We start from the raw sequence: 13,430 nt of genomic DNA, 5'->3' as shown, positions 1-13,430 counted from the left end.
CCTACCTCGGAAGGATGGAAGGCTGAGTCAACCTTGAGCCTGGTGGGATGCGAACCTGCACTAATTGCAGGCAGCTGGTGTTACTTAAGGAGGTATTTGCCCACTGCTCCCAATACATACACACACACACACACACACACACACACACACACACACACACATATATAATAAGTTTTGTATATAAATGCCTTTTAAGTGATTTCATCTAAAAAAGTGTTCAGAATAGATTTAATAAATTATGTGAAAAGATTTAATCCTGTGTTCTTTTACCTCCCTAGTTGTGAGTTAAAAAAAAATCAAGTTCCACGTGAGTTATTTATTTAAGCAGTGGCATGTATTAGCTTTTTAAAATATATTTTCATTTATTAGAAACTTCAAAACTATTCATTATTATGTTTCAATTTCAATTTTTTATTATGGTCACAGACTAGCAAATAAAACATTAAAACAATAATAATAATAGTAAAAAAATAAAAGAGAAAATAATATATCGCAATTGGTGATAAGATTAATGAAGGCCAGTTAAAGTTTGTCTAATTTTACACACAGCAGAGCAGACTTTGGCCACGTTCAGAGAATCTGATCACTCTACAGAGGATGCTATTTCTTCTGTTCTCCATCTGAGCTTGGAGCACTTAGAGCAGGGGTGTCAAACTTATAACATCACGTGACGTGTCATGACATATCGCAACTTTTCCCCCATTGCTGTAGCTAGGGTGGGCGCAGTTTTGGCATGACACATCCAGCCAACGGGCTGGCCGTTTGACACCCCTGACTTAGAGGAAAGAAATACTCATGTGCATATGCTGTTTATCAACTTCAGTTCAGCATTAAACACAATCATTCCTCAGCATCTAGTAGACAAACTTGGCCCTTTAGGCTTTAATACTCCTTTGTGCAACTGGATTCTTGATTTTCTTGTCAGGCCCTAGTATGTGTGAGTTGGGACTAATATTTCTAACACTATTTTCTTGGGCACAGGTTCTCCTCAGCAACCATATTGTGAAGTATGCTGACGATATAATAGTAGTGGGCTTTATTCAAGATGTGCTTACCTCAAGGAGGTAGAGGTTTGGTGAACTGGTGTATGAAAAACACCAGTGAAGCAGGAACAGCAGCATGCACATTTTCTGCGTCGCATGAGAAAAGTACATCTTCCTTCCCCTATCCCACTTTCTAGAGGGACGACTGAAAGCATCCTGTCATCCTGTCAGAGCCTTGGTGGAGCAGTGGGCTAATGCCTCCTTAAGTAACACCAGCTGCCTGCAATTAGTGCAGGTTCGCATCCCACCAGGCTCAAGGTCGACTCAGCCTTCCATCCTTCCGAGGTAGGTAAAATGAGGACCCAGATTGTTGGGGGCAATTAAGCTGACTTTGTAATAATGCCGCTTGGGGTGTGTGTGTGAAAGCCCTAATAAGCAGGCATATACATAGAATGAAGGCTACTGCTAAGCTTGTAAGCCGCCCTGAGTCTTCGGAGAAGGGAGGGATATAAATGGAATTAAAATTAAAAAAATATATATATTGCATTACAGTCTGGTTTGGAAGCATCACTGCTTCAATCAGGAAGGCAGTGCAAAGAATGGTGAGGATGGCTGAAAAGATTACTGGCAGTTCACTCCCTTCCATCAAGGATATAGCACATAAGCGTTGCTTGAGCAGGGTCCGTAAGATTGTGCGGGACACTACACATCCTCTTCACAACCTGTTTACCTTGTTACCTTCTGGGAGGAGGCTTCGTGGCATCCGAAGCAGAACATTCAGATTCAGTCACAGTTTTGTTCCATACAGTATTAACCTTGTGAACTCTCAAGCTTCCTCTTTCCGCTATACATTCAAGATGGACAGTGATTAATATTGATATGTATTTATATGTAAGGGTGTAGGTATATATATACTGTATATGCTGTATATAGCATGTTTATATGTGTGTTATCTACATGCACACTTTTGCAAGCAAGCAACAGATTTTCATTTTTAATGTGTGCCAGTGTATCCACAATAAAAAAATGACAATAAAAGTTATAACAGTTGCACATAAAAAATATCAGTATTTCTCAGATATTTTATTAGGAAAGGTGTTATAAATTGAGTCTGTGAGTCCTGATGCAGTATGGCAGGCTTTGAGCTATAGTTTCAATGATCCCTTGTCCACAGGGCCACAGGTCATATGGTATATTTTTGTATTGGCCCTCCGATACAAAATGCACTGTGGGACGTACATTGCAGTGGACTAAGGTTAATAATGCCCTTCAGATTTTTGGAACGGTTATTTGATATAAATACCTCGCTGCTTTAGACGGGGATCATTAATATGTTATATTTAGCTCTTTAAATAAGGATTTGAAGTACAAGTCCAAATATTGTAATATTAAGTTGAGAGATACTTATTAAGAAATTTCAATCTAGAGAGAACATCAGGAGGGAAACATATGGAAGCAGAATGGTTGTTAAAACAGGAAACTGTTTCAAAGATGCACACATCTGTATCTGGCCTAATACTACTGGATGGGCTCAGACTGCCTCCAGACATATTTCAGATACCATAGAAGACAGTAGAAACCACCTATTTGACAGCTATTCTTTGTATGTACAATTGATGGATGGACGTAGTTCTTTTTATACTAGAACTAAAGGGTTTTTTGGCCCACGTTTAAATTCTTAATAGCTGTTTTAAATTCTAGGATTTGAAAAACAAGATAAGAAAATAAATTAAAAATAAAGTTGTATTTACTAAATGTTTATTCCATTAATAAAAGGAGAAAAAGACACAAGCTTTTTAAGTTTGCTATTCTGATATATTTTTAATGGGAGATTTTTTTTTACAGTAAAACTAAGCTAAACAAGAAAGATACGTAGAATGAAATTCTAAACCCAAAGTTTATATTTTCCTTACCTTATATGACAGCACTTTCTTGAAAACATGGCTATAACAGAAAAGAAGATCTTATTTTAAATGTTAAACAAATTCTTAATCAAGTGATTGTGTTGTTGCGCATTGTGTAAGAAAGAAGCACCCAAAACAGATTTTATTTAGAACCTATCCTCTAAAAACAGATTAGCAGTTCAGTTTGTTTTGAACAATGTTGCATTCTTAAAAACTTAGTTTGGAAGTGTTCCTGAAAAAACAGGAATACTTTAGAATAGATGCACTTATTGCCTTATCTTTCCATAGCTATACATGCATGATAACATCTGAAGGAATACATTCTCCAGAGATTGCAACAGAAGAGTCTGGAGAGGAAAATTACAAAAACAAGTGAAATGACTGGCTATGCAAATGGTGTTGACAGGAAAAATGGTTTGGGGGACCATAGTCTCAATTATCTAAATAATGGACTGCTGGCACAAGGTCTAACAACTTAGAAGAACTGGTTAAAAAATTACTTAGAATACAAGTCTGATCAGTAGAGCTTTAAACAGAATCCTTGGACGGGGTGGGTTAAAAATGTGAATATCTGTAACTTAAATATTTATGTACTGTAGAAGGAACAGAAGTAATAAAGTATTCACTCCTGTTTAGAAATCCAAATGAATGAATGTGACAAGGCTATAGAGGCCATCTTGGTTAAAATAAGTGGAAGAATAAATATGCTTAGAGGGTGCTGCAAAGCACAATGAAGTGTTATATAAGCCTAAGTACTATTGCTATTATTGTTCTTGGTGTCTCCAAATCTCTACCTATTCAAAAAGAAAATGTGAACAATACCTTTTAAAATAAATGTCAAATCTTTCAAAGAGTAATAAAAGGATTTCAAGCATCCAGACATCTGTTGGGAGTCTATAGTCATTCCAAAAAATTCTTGATTTGTCTTATGAACAGATTTTTTTTTCTTCAGGGGGAGGAAAACTCCTAACTCCATACCAACTAATAGGGAAAACCTTGCAGGAAGTAATACTAGGAGAAATATAGGAAGAAGGTGACCATGTAATGTTGGGGTTCTTAATTTTAAGGGAAATTAAAGCTTAATATAGTCAAATAGGAGATACACCTCACTGGTAACACTACATGAGGAAAACATCTTGTAGTTGCAAACAGTGGCGTAGCGTGGGGGGTGCAGGGGGGGCCGGCCGCACCGGGTGCAACATCTGGGGGGGCGCACTCGACGGCGCCGGGATCCGGCAGGGCGGAGGCACCGGAGCCCCAGCCGGGAAGGGCCTGACGCCCCACGGCGCGCCACACACACACACAAACACAAACACACAACCACACAGCGTGACTCCTCCTTCGGGCCGCTCCGCCTTCGCTCAGGCGCTGGACGGAAGCGGAAGCCTTCTCTCCCTCCTCCCCCCCGCAAAGGAGAAGGCGGCTCCTGAGCGTGCACAGAGCGCGGCCCTCCTGCAAGCCCGGGGCTCCGCTGCGGAGGCTCTCCCAAGGCGCTCGAGAATTTAAGCCATTCTGGACATTAGGTTAAGTAAGATAGGTGCTCTATATGTTAGACAGACTTGAAAATGGAAACTTGTGTGGATTTTTGTCTAGATCTCCCAGATTACTCTAGATTACCCATGATGGCTGGGAATTCTGGGAGTTGAAGTCCACATGTCTTAAAGTTTCAAGGTTGGATGCCCTTTCTCTAGATAACTAAGCTAAGTGAAGTAGGTGAAGCTAGTAAGATAAACTAGTTGCTTTTCTTCAAGGCTTTGAAACTTTTTTCCTTTTTTTTGCAAAGTTTCTCATTAAAGTCTGCTGAATAGTTGTAAATTTGACCCATTTTTCAGTTAACGTTGCAAGGCAGTTTTCTAGGGTAACTATTCTTTCCTTTCCTATTTTTAATGTAGAAACCAGAGAACAGTTCACCAAATCATTTAAGGCCAGTGGTGTGTGTGCGTGTGTGAACTTCTTTTCAAATATGTGGAATAATTTTGCAACCACCTGACTTTGCTTCTGCTTGTAATTTTTCTTTCTTCCATTCAATCATTCTTGGAGACTGTAGTTTTCTTCCTAGGGCTGAGACAGATTGACTGGTCCATGGTCATCCAGCTAGCGTTGTGCCTAAGGCAGGACTAGAACTCATAGTCTCCCGGTTTGTAGCCTGATGTCTTAACCACTACACGACTAAACTGGCTCTCCTGCTTGTAACATAACCCATCACAAATTCCTAGAAGTGAAACACCATTATTTGTTCCAAGCACAATTTGTGGCATGATTCTTTCCTATATCAGTCCCAAGCCAACACTACAGAAATGGTGAGGTTTTCTCAAAGATCAGAAACAAAGATCAGGATAAATCAGGACTGGGAACACCTAACCTCTCATATTTGCCCTGGAAATATGGACTATGTGGTCATGAGGTTTGGAAATGTCAACAGCCTTGTTGCTTATCTTTTATATAAACTCTAGTGCAATCTTCTTCAAGGATCTGTATTTGAATCAGTGTTCTTTCCTTTTTTATAAACGATCTGGTGCATGAGTGAAATGGCCAAGTTTGCTGACCAAACCAAATTGTTTAGAGTAATTAAAACAAAACAAAAAGAACAGTAAAAATGTGTTTAGGAAATATATTGGCTCCTTTACTATATAGACACTGGACTTCATCCAATGCTAGTTTTTTGTAAACTTTGCTCTTGGCCTTTTGTGTAGTGAGATCTTTCAGATTACCCATTATAACTACTGGAATAATATCTTCTGTCTCGTATTTCATTTTTAAATAGTTTATGATTATTCCAACTGGGCAGAAGAATAGAGAAGATCTTCATCTGAATATTGGATGGTCTGCCTTACAAACAAAAGTTATTTCATTTCTTCAAAAGCTGCTGGCCCAGGGTTGTATCTATGTCCTCTCTTGGTAATTAACATTCTGGAGTTTTGTGTTCTTTTTAAATCACTTAATTGTACAGCAACTGTCTGATACTCTCCGGGGGTCCCTGCTCTGGAACGAAAGCTGCGTCGGCAGGTTGCCGATCCAACCGTGCATCGGCGATCGGGACCGCCCCCCCGACACACGTCGCCAGCAGCGAGAGTTTCCAGCCAGGCCGGCGAATCTTTGGGGTGAGGTGCCAAAGAGAAGGAGGCGGCTTGGCTTGGATAAGCAGCGTCTGGGCAGAAAATAGGTCGGGCGCCGCAGCAAGTATGAACTCCTGGGGTTCAGCCTAAGCAGGCAAAGCTGCAGGGTGGGTTGGTTGGCTTTTCCGGCTTTGGAATAACCTTGGGAAGCTGAGGCATTGTAAGTTGGAAGTCATTGTTTGTCGCCTAACATGTTGGGTCAACCCCACGCCACATGCTAAGCCATAAACCGTGGTTGGTATCCAGGGTTTAGGACAAGATGGAGAAAACTAGCCAATTGTGGGATCATAAATCTTGATGAAGCCCATCATCGCTCCATGTGATGTATGCACTCAATCTACAAACGTAGTCCAAGCCTATTCACATGTAAGGTCATTCTCTCGTGGGGTTTATCCTGACGTCCACTAAGAGTGGAACAAACATGCCCCATTAACCATTTTCAACGCCATGTCCTCTCTTTGTCTCATCCTAAATCACAGCTGAGGCACCTTAAAGTTGCCTTGTTTCAGTTTTAAACTAGCATTTTCCCTCTTCTCCAGAGACCCTTTTTTGCCTTGAACCTAACTCAGGGGTAGGCAACCTTGGTTCTTTTATGACTCATGGACTTCAACTCCCAGAATTCCTGAGCTAGTGGAAGAGACTCGAGTGCTAAAATCCACAGGTTAGGGGGCGCAAATTACTTGCCTTGCCCCGGGTGCTGACAACCCACGCTACGCCACTGGTTGCAAATAAATGAATGGAGTTTAAGTGAGCAGTGTGACATGGCTGGAAGAAAAAGAGCAATGTAATTTTAGGCTGTCTCAACAGAAGAATTTCCAAATAACAGGAAGGAATATTCTACCATATTCTACACTGATCAAACCACACTTTAAATATACCTAGTTCTAGGCATCACACTTTAAGAAGGATTAGAACAAAAGGTTCTCAGAAGGAATGATCAGAGGATCTTGTAAGACTCCTAAGAGACTTAGAAGAAATTGGGCCTCTTTAGCTTTGAGAAGACAATGGAAGGATAGCCTGCACTCTTCATAAACATGAAAATATATCCCAACGAGAGACAAGAATCTGTTGGTTCTGGTTGTAGAACCCAGATGAAAAGTTTTAAGTTACAGAAAGATAGAATCCAATTGAAAGTTAGAAAAAGATTTCTCAAAAATAAGACCAATGAGCTACACTGGATCTGTTCAAGTGGAAGTCAGACATTTATCGGGATGCTTTAATCAGGATTTCACCGTTGAGAAGGATGATGGATTTCATAAACAAAATGACTTTTTCCAATTGTATGTTTTGGGATGGGACTATGTATTTCTTTTCTACATAACACAGCACTAGTAACTTGCATTTTTCTTAAGTAACACAACCTGAAATATTTTGATATAAATTATAAGCAACTTTAAATATTTTAAAATACCAGCTGTTAAACATAATGCTTGGATTTGCTGTTTTCTCTATTATGTGAGAAAGCTTTTACCACCGTACCCAAAATGCAGTTTCAGATGTTGGGTAAAATGCTATAAATTTTAACATATTGGAAAAGCAACTGACCTTCGTGGAAATACAAACTTAGATGTATTCTGTATGAAACCATAACAGCAAGGAGAAATAACAAATGCTGCACCAACTTTGATACAGTGTTCAATAACCATGTCCGTTGCCACACCACAAGCATGCAGTGCCACCTGCAAAAAGAAACTCTAAATATTTATTTGTTCAATTTTTATGGCTGCCCATCTCAGTCAATGACACAAATTTGAATAGAATACACTGTCCCACTACCAAGTGTCCATGAGAAATAAAGGCTTTCTATTCATATTCCGCAAAATTAAAGAGTGCACTAAGCATATTTGGAAGGTGCACTGAATAAGAGAGGGAAGCGTCTTTTTTTTGTCAATGATAAGTGATTCCATGAATGAAAGCATATAATGAATAAGGAACCAATCGTTCCCATGTCATTTTCTGAACAGCTGAGTTATCTATTGGACCATCAGCTTTTGTTAATTGTGATTTTTATTATTCATACTCAATTAGAAATAATGTTATAGAAACTGGCATGAGAATAAATGTCAACATTAACTCAAAACTCTTTCCCTAAATGAAAATTATTTTAAGATAGCATCTTTAGCTTTTCAAGTGCAAACAAGGTAATAATTACAGTGCTAAAATAGCTTACCCCAATATTAAAACTTCCTTTAAAATTGTCCATATTCGCTTGGATGAACCATATATTATCTAATCCTAATTCATCACTTCTTTTTTTGGCACATATGAGTGACTGTTCTTTATTTTCAACCAAAATTATCTACATTTAAAAAAGAAAAAGAAAAAAATAATCCCGGTCAATTCCTGGATTAAAAAACAATACATATATTTTGCAATGAAAAGACTGAAGAGCTTGCATAAAGTTTCCTTGAACAGAAATATTTCCATTATAAACATAAATGAAATGCAGTTAAGCTTAAGATTTCCAATTTGCCAACAGATTTGGGATTATGTAAAGTTTTGGAATGAGTTTAAGCTAAAACATATTCAGGCCATTGCTTTAGCATTTTTATCAGATTTATATAAATTTATTTAAAAGTTTTACAAGTATCGTGTAGGATACACAATGATATGATATTTTATAATAACTGTGGAAGTTGCAAATTGGAATATAGTCAGAGAAAGATCCAACTCAAGCTTAATAAAGCACAACATAAAGGAAGGACACTGACATACTGGACCACTTCCAAATTTAAGATGAAGTATTGTTATTGAAGGATGGTTCATTATGATCAGTTAAAAAAATATATCCAGAAAAAGGTGAATAGGTATTTGAAAAACATACTACAGCACATAAGCCAAATGTATCTAATTGCATATTTGAAATTTTGAATTACCAATATTTATTTTATTGGTACTTTACCTGGCACAGTGGTAACATATAAGCAAGAACAATTCCAACATGGCCCTGTTCAAGACAAGAAATGAAGAAGTAAATCTTAATTCCACACAGCCACTGCTTTACAACTGGAAATGTGCTTGAAATGGAAAATATACTTTATTTTGAATGTAAAATAAATTACAGAAGTTCCAGAAGAATTTTGGATTAGCCATGGTTCATCATAAAAAACACATCCGTTATGGTTATTCCGGGTTTTAAGGAAACAAAATCTGGATGGATCCCAAAGTGGTTTTACAGGATAAGTAAAGTAAGACTGGTTTGCCTGGGATTTCTCCCTCTCAGCACATCACCTTTCTCTGGCCTCCAAACTTAAGAGTCTTTTCCTTCCCCCAGACACTCATTGTGCCAATAGGCTGGCCTGCGCACTTGTTCGTTCTGGCAATGATCTTTTACTGTGTATTTCCCTATCACTTCTGCTCTGAACCTCAGAACAACCTCTGTCTCTGAAAAAAGTACACGCTTTTGCCCCAATATATGGATTGAGAGATGTATGCTTGAGATGGGCATTGAAACCTGTGGCACAGGTATGGAACATTTTGCATATCCTTATATGCAATGTATTGCAACAAAATATCAACAGGCACATGAAAGTCAATGAACCTCTAATTTGTTTGCCTCTGTCTTGTAGGCTGGTGGTATACTTGTATATGTGAAAAATAATTGAGATTGTAATTTACTACATTACCCCACCACTGCAAAAATCCACAATTACATCTCCAGGCTTAGACAGTTTTGTCACTAAAGCTATTAAGTTGTTCAGCTGCTGCTGTTTCCTCAAAGCACGATCAGCAGACATCTTTCCTAAGAATGAGAAAAAGAAATATAAATTGACTGAGGAAAAAAAAGTTTCTTTTTTTAAAATCAATTATTTAACTACTTATTCTGATTTGCAATGGATTTATTCTTAAAGTTTAGCAGCAGTAATTCTGATTTCAAATGGTGAAAAAAGGAGAAAAGAACAATCTCGGTTACATCATAAGTCAGTTTTCCAAGTAAGCGTAGGTTCTCTGACACATCCATGTAATTTTCTTTGCCAAAACAAAAGTAGTTTGCCACTGCATTGTTCCAAGGTATTTACTGACTCCCAGTCTAGTCTACATCCTTATTATTTTTTATGGAATCCCCACAAAAATTCTAAGTGTAATCCCAATTGGTATTTTGAGATCCAGTAAAATTGACAGAACTTCCTTCTTTCTACTACTCTGGTTTCATCTGACAATGTAATCTGATACTACAATAATCTGCACAATATAAGTTTATATATGTGCGTTCAGATTTACTAAGGATTAAATGTCAGCCTCTACTATTTTTGGTTCCTTATGCAACATTCAAAAGTCACAAAATGCACTACACAGCGGATTACAATATTTTCTATCTCATTTTAAACAAAAAAAATGCTTGTTCATTAAAATGAAGGTCCAATTCACTTTGATTTCTTTTATTCGAGAAATCCACAATCAACAAGAAAACCAGAAATTATTTATCTCCAGCAGAGGCCACACTCGGCATAAGTTCTTTTTAACTGAAGAAGCCGAGTTTTAGCTTTATCAAGGTTTGCATTGTCTTGAGGCAGCAGAACCAATGAATAGTATAAAACAGATTTTAAATTCCTATAAATACAAATCTGACAAAATATTAAGAGTTAGATTAAAAACAATGGCGACAGGAACAGGAGATTAAAAAATAACCTCGCAGAGCAGCCTCAATAGGTTTTCTTTTTTTTCTTCTATTATTGGCTTTACGAAATGCTAACCTTTTACTACATTTGGCAGGGTTCTGCAAATGGCTATAACTTATTGCAAAACATAGCCCGTATTTAATGTTTAGATTTTTGTGAAAAGCAGAACTTTCCTTCACAAACATTCAGCAATTTAGACAATGACCATACACAGGAACTGTAATTTAAATCATAAGAATAAAAACCAGACTTGCATATTAAAAGAATAATTTGTGCCCTAAGAAAAAACATTTTACTTCTGTAATTCCTTCTGCTTTAACTTGTCGTGCAAGAACAACAGCAAATACTTCTGAATTAACTATATGTTGTGACTATCTTTAACAATTTGGCAAATATTCCTTAGACTGCTACCACACCTCCTAAATATGGAAGAGGAAGCATGAAAGACAATTGATGCGTGAAAAGTTGACTTAAAATGTAATTCAGGACAGCATGGTATTACAACGTGTTTTTCTTAACTCTTGTTGTTTCCTTTAGCTCTACTAGCCAAATTGTTTTCTGTTAAAATAAGTTCTTACAAGATTTCAAGCAGAAGAAAACGGCTTTTCCCACACAGCTTTTCCAAATATTTCCTGGAAAAATAACAGTATAAATCTAACAAATAAAATAAAATAATGTCCTGACTAGGTTCTCTTCGGCTTGAATTTGAGAAACTAACTGAAATAAAATCAAAACAAACTATATGAAAATAGCAATCAGTAAGAATTTCACTGAAGGGACAGTTTAATCAATTGTACCCTCTGGTACATAATTTTATTTAATTCTCAAGAGACATTTCTATAACATCTGATAAAGCAAATACATACCAACAAACTGCTAATGCCTATTTGAATCATTCAATCTAATGCTCTTATTTTAAAAGTCCGAAAAGAAATGAACTTTCTTTCTAATTCTTTCTAATGAAAAACATTTGGAGATCTGATTATGAGGTTTTTTTAAACATTGTTTTCTGTTTTTCCTTTTTTGTATTTCTTACGAACAAATTCTACATATTCTTAAGCAGTATTACTTAATTTCACTGTCACTTTAAGTCACTTTACGTTACCAAGTTACCAATGAGATAGCAAGTAATTTGGACAAAGATTCATAAATAGAACATATTAGATCTATCCATCCATCCATCCATTATAACCAAAACCAAGATCAAAAAATAAAACATTCTTTTCCTGGTTTGCTATACTTAAGGTAAAGGTAAAGGTTCCCCCGCACATGCGTGCTAGTCGTTTCCGACTCTAGGGGCCGGTGCTCATCTCCGTTTCAAAGCCGAAGAGCCAGCGCTTGTCTGAGGACATCTCCGTGGTCATGTGGCCGGCATGACTAGACGCCAAAGGCGCATGGAACGCTGTTACCTTCCCACCGTAGTGGTCCCTATTTTTCTACTTGCATTTTTACGTGCTTTCGAACTGCTAGGTTGGCAGAAGCTGGGACGAGTAACAGGCGCTCAACTCTGTTACGCGGCACTCGGGATTCGACCTGCCAAACTGCCGACCTTCTGATCGACAAGCTCAGCATCCTAACCCACTGAGCCACCGTGTCCCTTATGCTATACTTACTATATAATAAATGAATAAATGTTTTAAGCAACAGCTCTAACTTAGATGTCATAGGTTATTATTTATAGTTATAAATAATAGAAAACAATAAAACTGTTGTAGAGTTTCATAAAAGTTACGCATCTTCCCCCTCACTTTAGAATTGAAATTAAAAATAAAAGAATCACTAATGGATCATTTGAGAATTGACGGAATTCCTAGCTACTGTGGCTAATCATCTTTAGCTAGGTAGTTAAAAAGCATATTCAAAGTCTGTGGGAAAGAACAATTCACCTTGTGGAAGTCATTTTACAATGAGTACCGTTTTAATTCACCATACCCTTAAGAGTGTAAGACAAAATAGTATGGTGAAGAACAATCTCTAAAATTCTGTCACTGAGAATCAAGTAATGTTTCTTACTGACAACAGCCAAAAAAAATCATATTGTCATCATAATTAGTAACAATTATGTTACTTATTAGTAAAATGTCCCTGCAATGCCAGTAACTTCTAACATCCCAAATCCAACTGTCACAAAGAAAGGTTGTTTCTGGATGAACTTTGGCCAGATATAAACAGATGATTTTAACAGATATACATAATACCAAGGATAGCATAAATCAAAATGATTGATGCCTCTTTCAAGAAGACTTTTAGTGCCAGAGAAAAAAAATACCAAAAAAGCAGAGACTTCTCTCTCTCCCTCCCTCCCTCCCCTGGAGAAAGCACACAAGCTACAATATTATGATCAAGACTTACAAAGTAATTAAAATGTGGAATGGCTATTGTAATTGTTAAAAAGTTCTGCTTTTCACTATTCATAAGATTGTAAATAGAATATATACCGTATATACTTGAGTATAAGCCGAATTTTTCAGCCCACTTTTTGGGCTGAAAAAATCCACTTCGGCTTATACTCCAGTGAACAAAAAAAAAAGAACTGTCCCTTCGTTCGGAACAGGCTGCTGAGAGAAGGGAGGGGCAGAGCCTTGCAGAGCTGGTAGAGGTGGCGGCAGTCCAGCGTTGTTTCTCCCCCTCGTGTGTGCGTGTGTGTGTCAGACCCACGGGAATGGCTGGTAGGGAAGCGGCATTCCGGCATTCCCCCCCTTCCTGTGTGTCGAGCCCACGGGGCTTGACACACAGAGAAACGCAAATGCCGGACTGCTGCCACCTTTACTAGCCATTCCTGCGGGTCTGACACACACACACACACAC

At 37.7% G+C, this 13,430-nt stretch overlaps 1 protein-coding gene across 2 annotated transcripts in view; it reads right to left on the bottom strand.

The window, feature by feature from the left end:
* The window catches only part of GSTCD (glutathione S-transferase C-terminal domain containing), a 47,095-nt gene that overhangs the window by 10,946 nt on the left and 22,719 nt on the right, over positions 1–13,430 (bottom strand). For both annotated transcript variants that reach the window (XR_014027122.1, XM_081332820.1), the window contains exons 6-10: positions 9,630–9,745; positions 8,906–8,950; positions 8,174–8,302; positions 7,549–7,682; positions 2,897–2,927 (exon numbers count right to left, since the gene is read on the bottom strand). Coding sequence is in view for 1 of the 2 variants with exons in the window: in XM_081332820.1 (XP_081188946.1) it covers positions 2,897–2,927; positions 7,549–7,682; positions 8,174–8,302; positions 8,906–8,950; positions 9,630–9,745 (455 nt within the window). In the remaining variant the exon portion in view is untranslated. The remainder of the gene's footprint in view (positions 1–2,896; positions 2,928–7,548; positions 7,683–8,173; positions 8,303–8,905; positions 8,951–9,629; positions 9,746–13,430) is intronic.

Source organism: Vipera berus (genome assembly GCF_964194415.1).
Source record: "Vipera berus genome assembly, chromosome: 7".
Lineage (NCBI taxonomy): Eukaryota > Metazoa > Chordata > Lepidosauria > Squamata > Viperidae > Vipera > Vipera berus.
The sequence above is the reverse complement of the archived record's forward strand: the minus strand, read 5'-3'. Positions and strand labels throughout refer to the sequence as shown.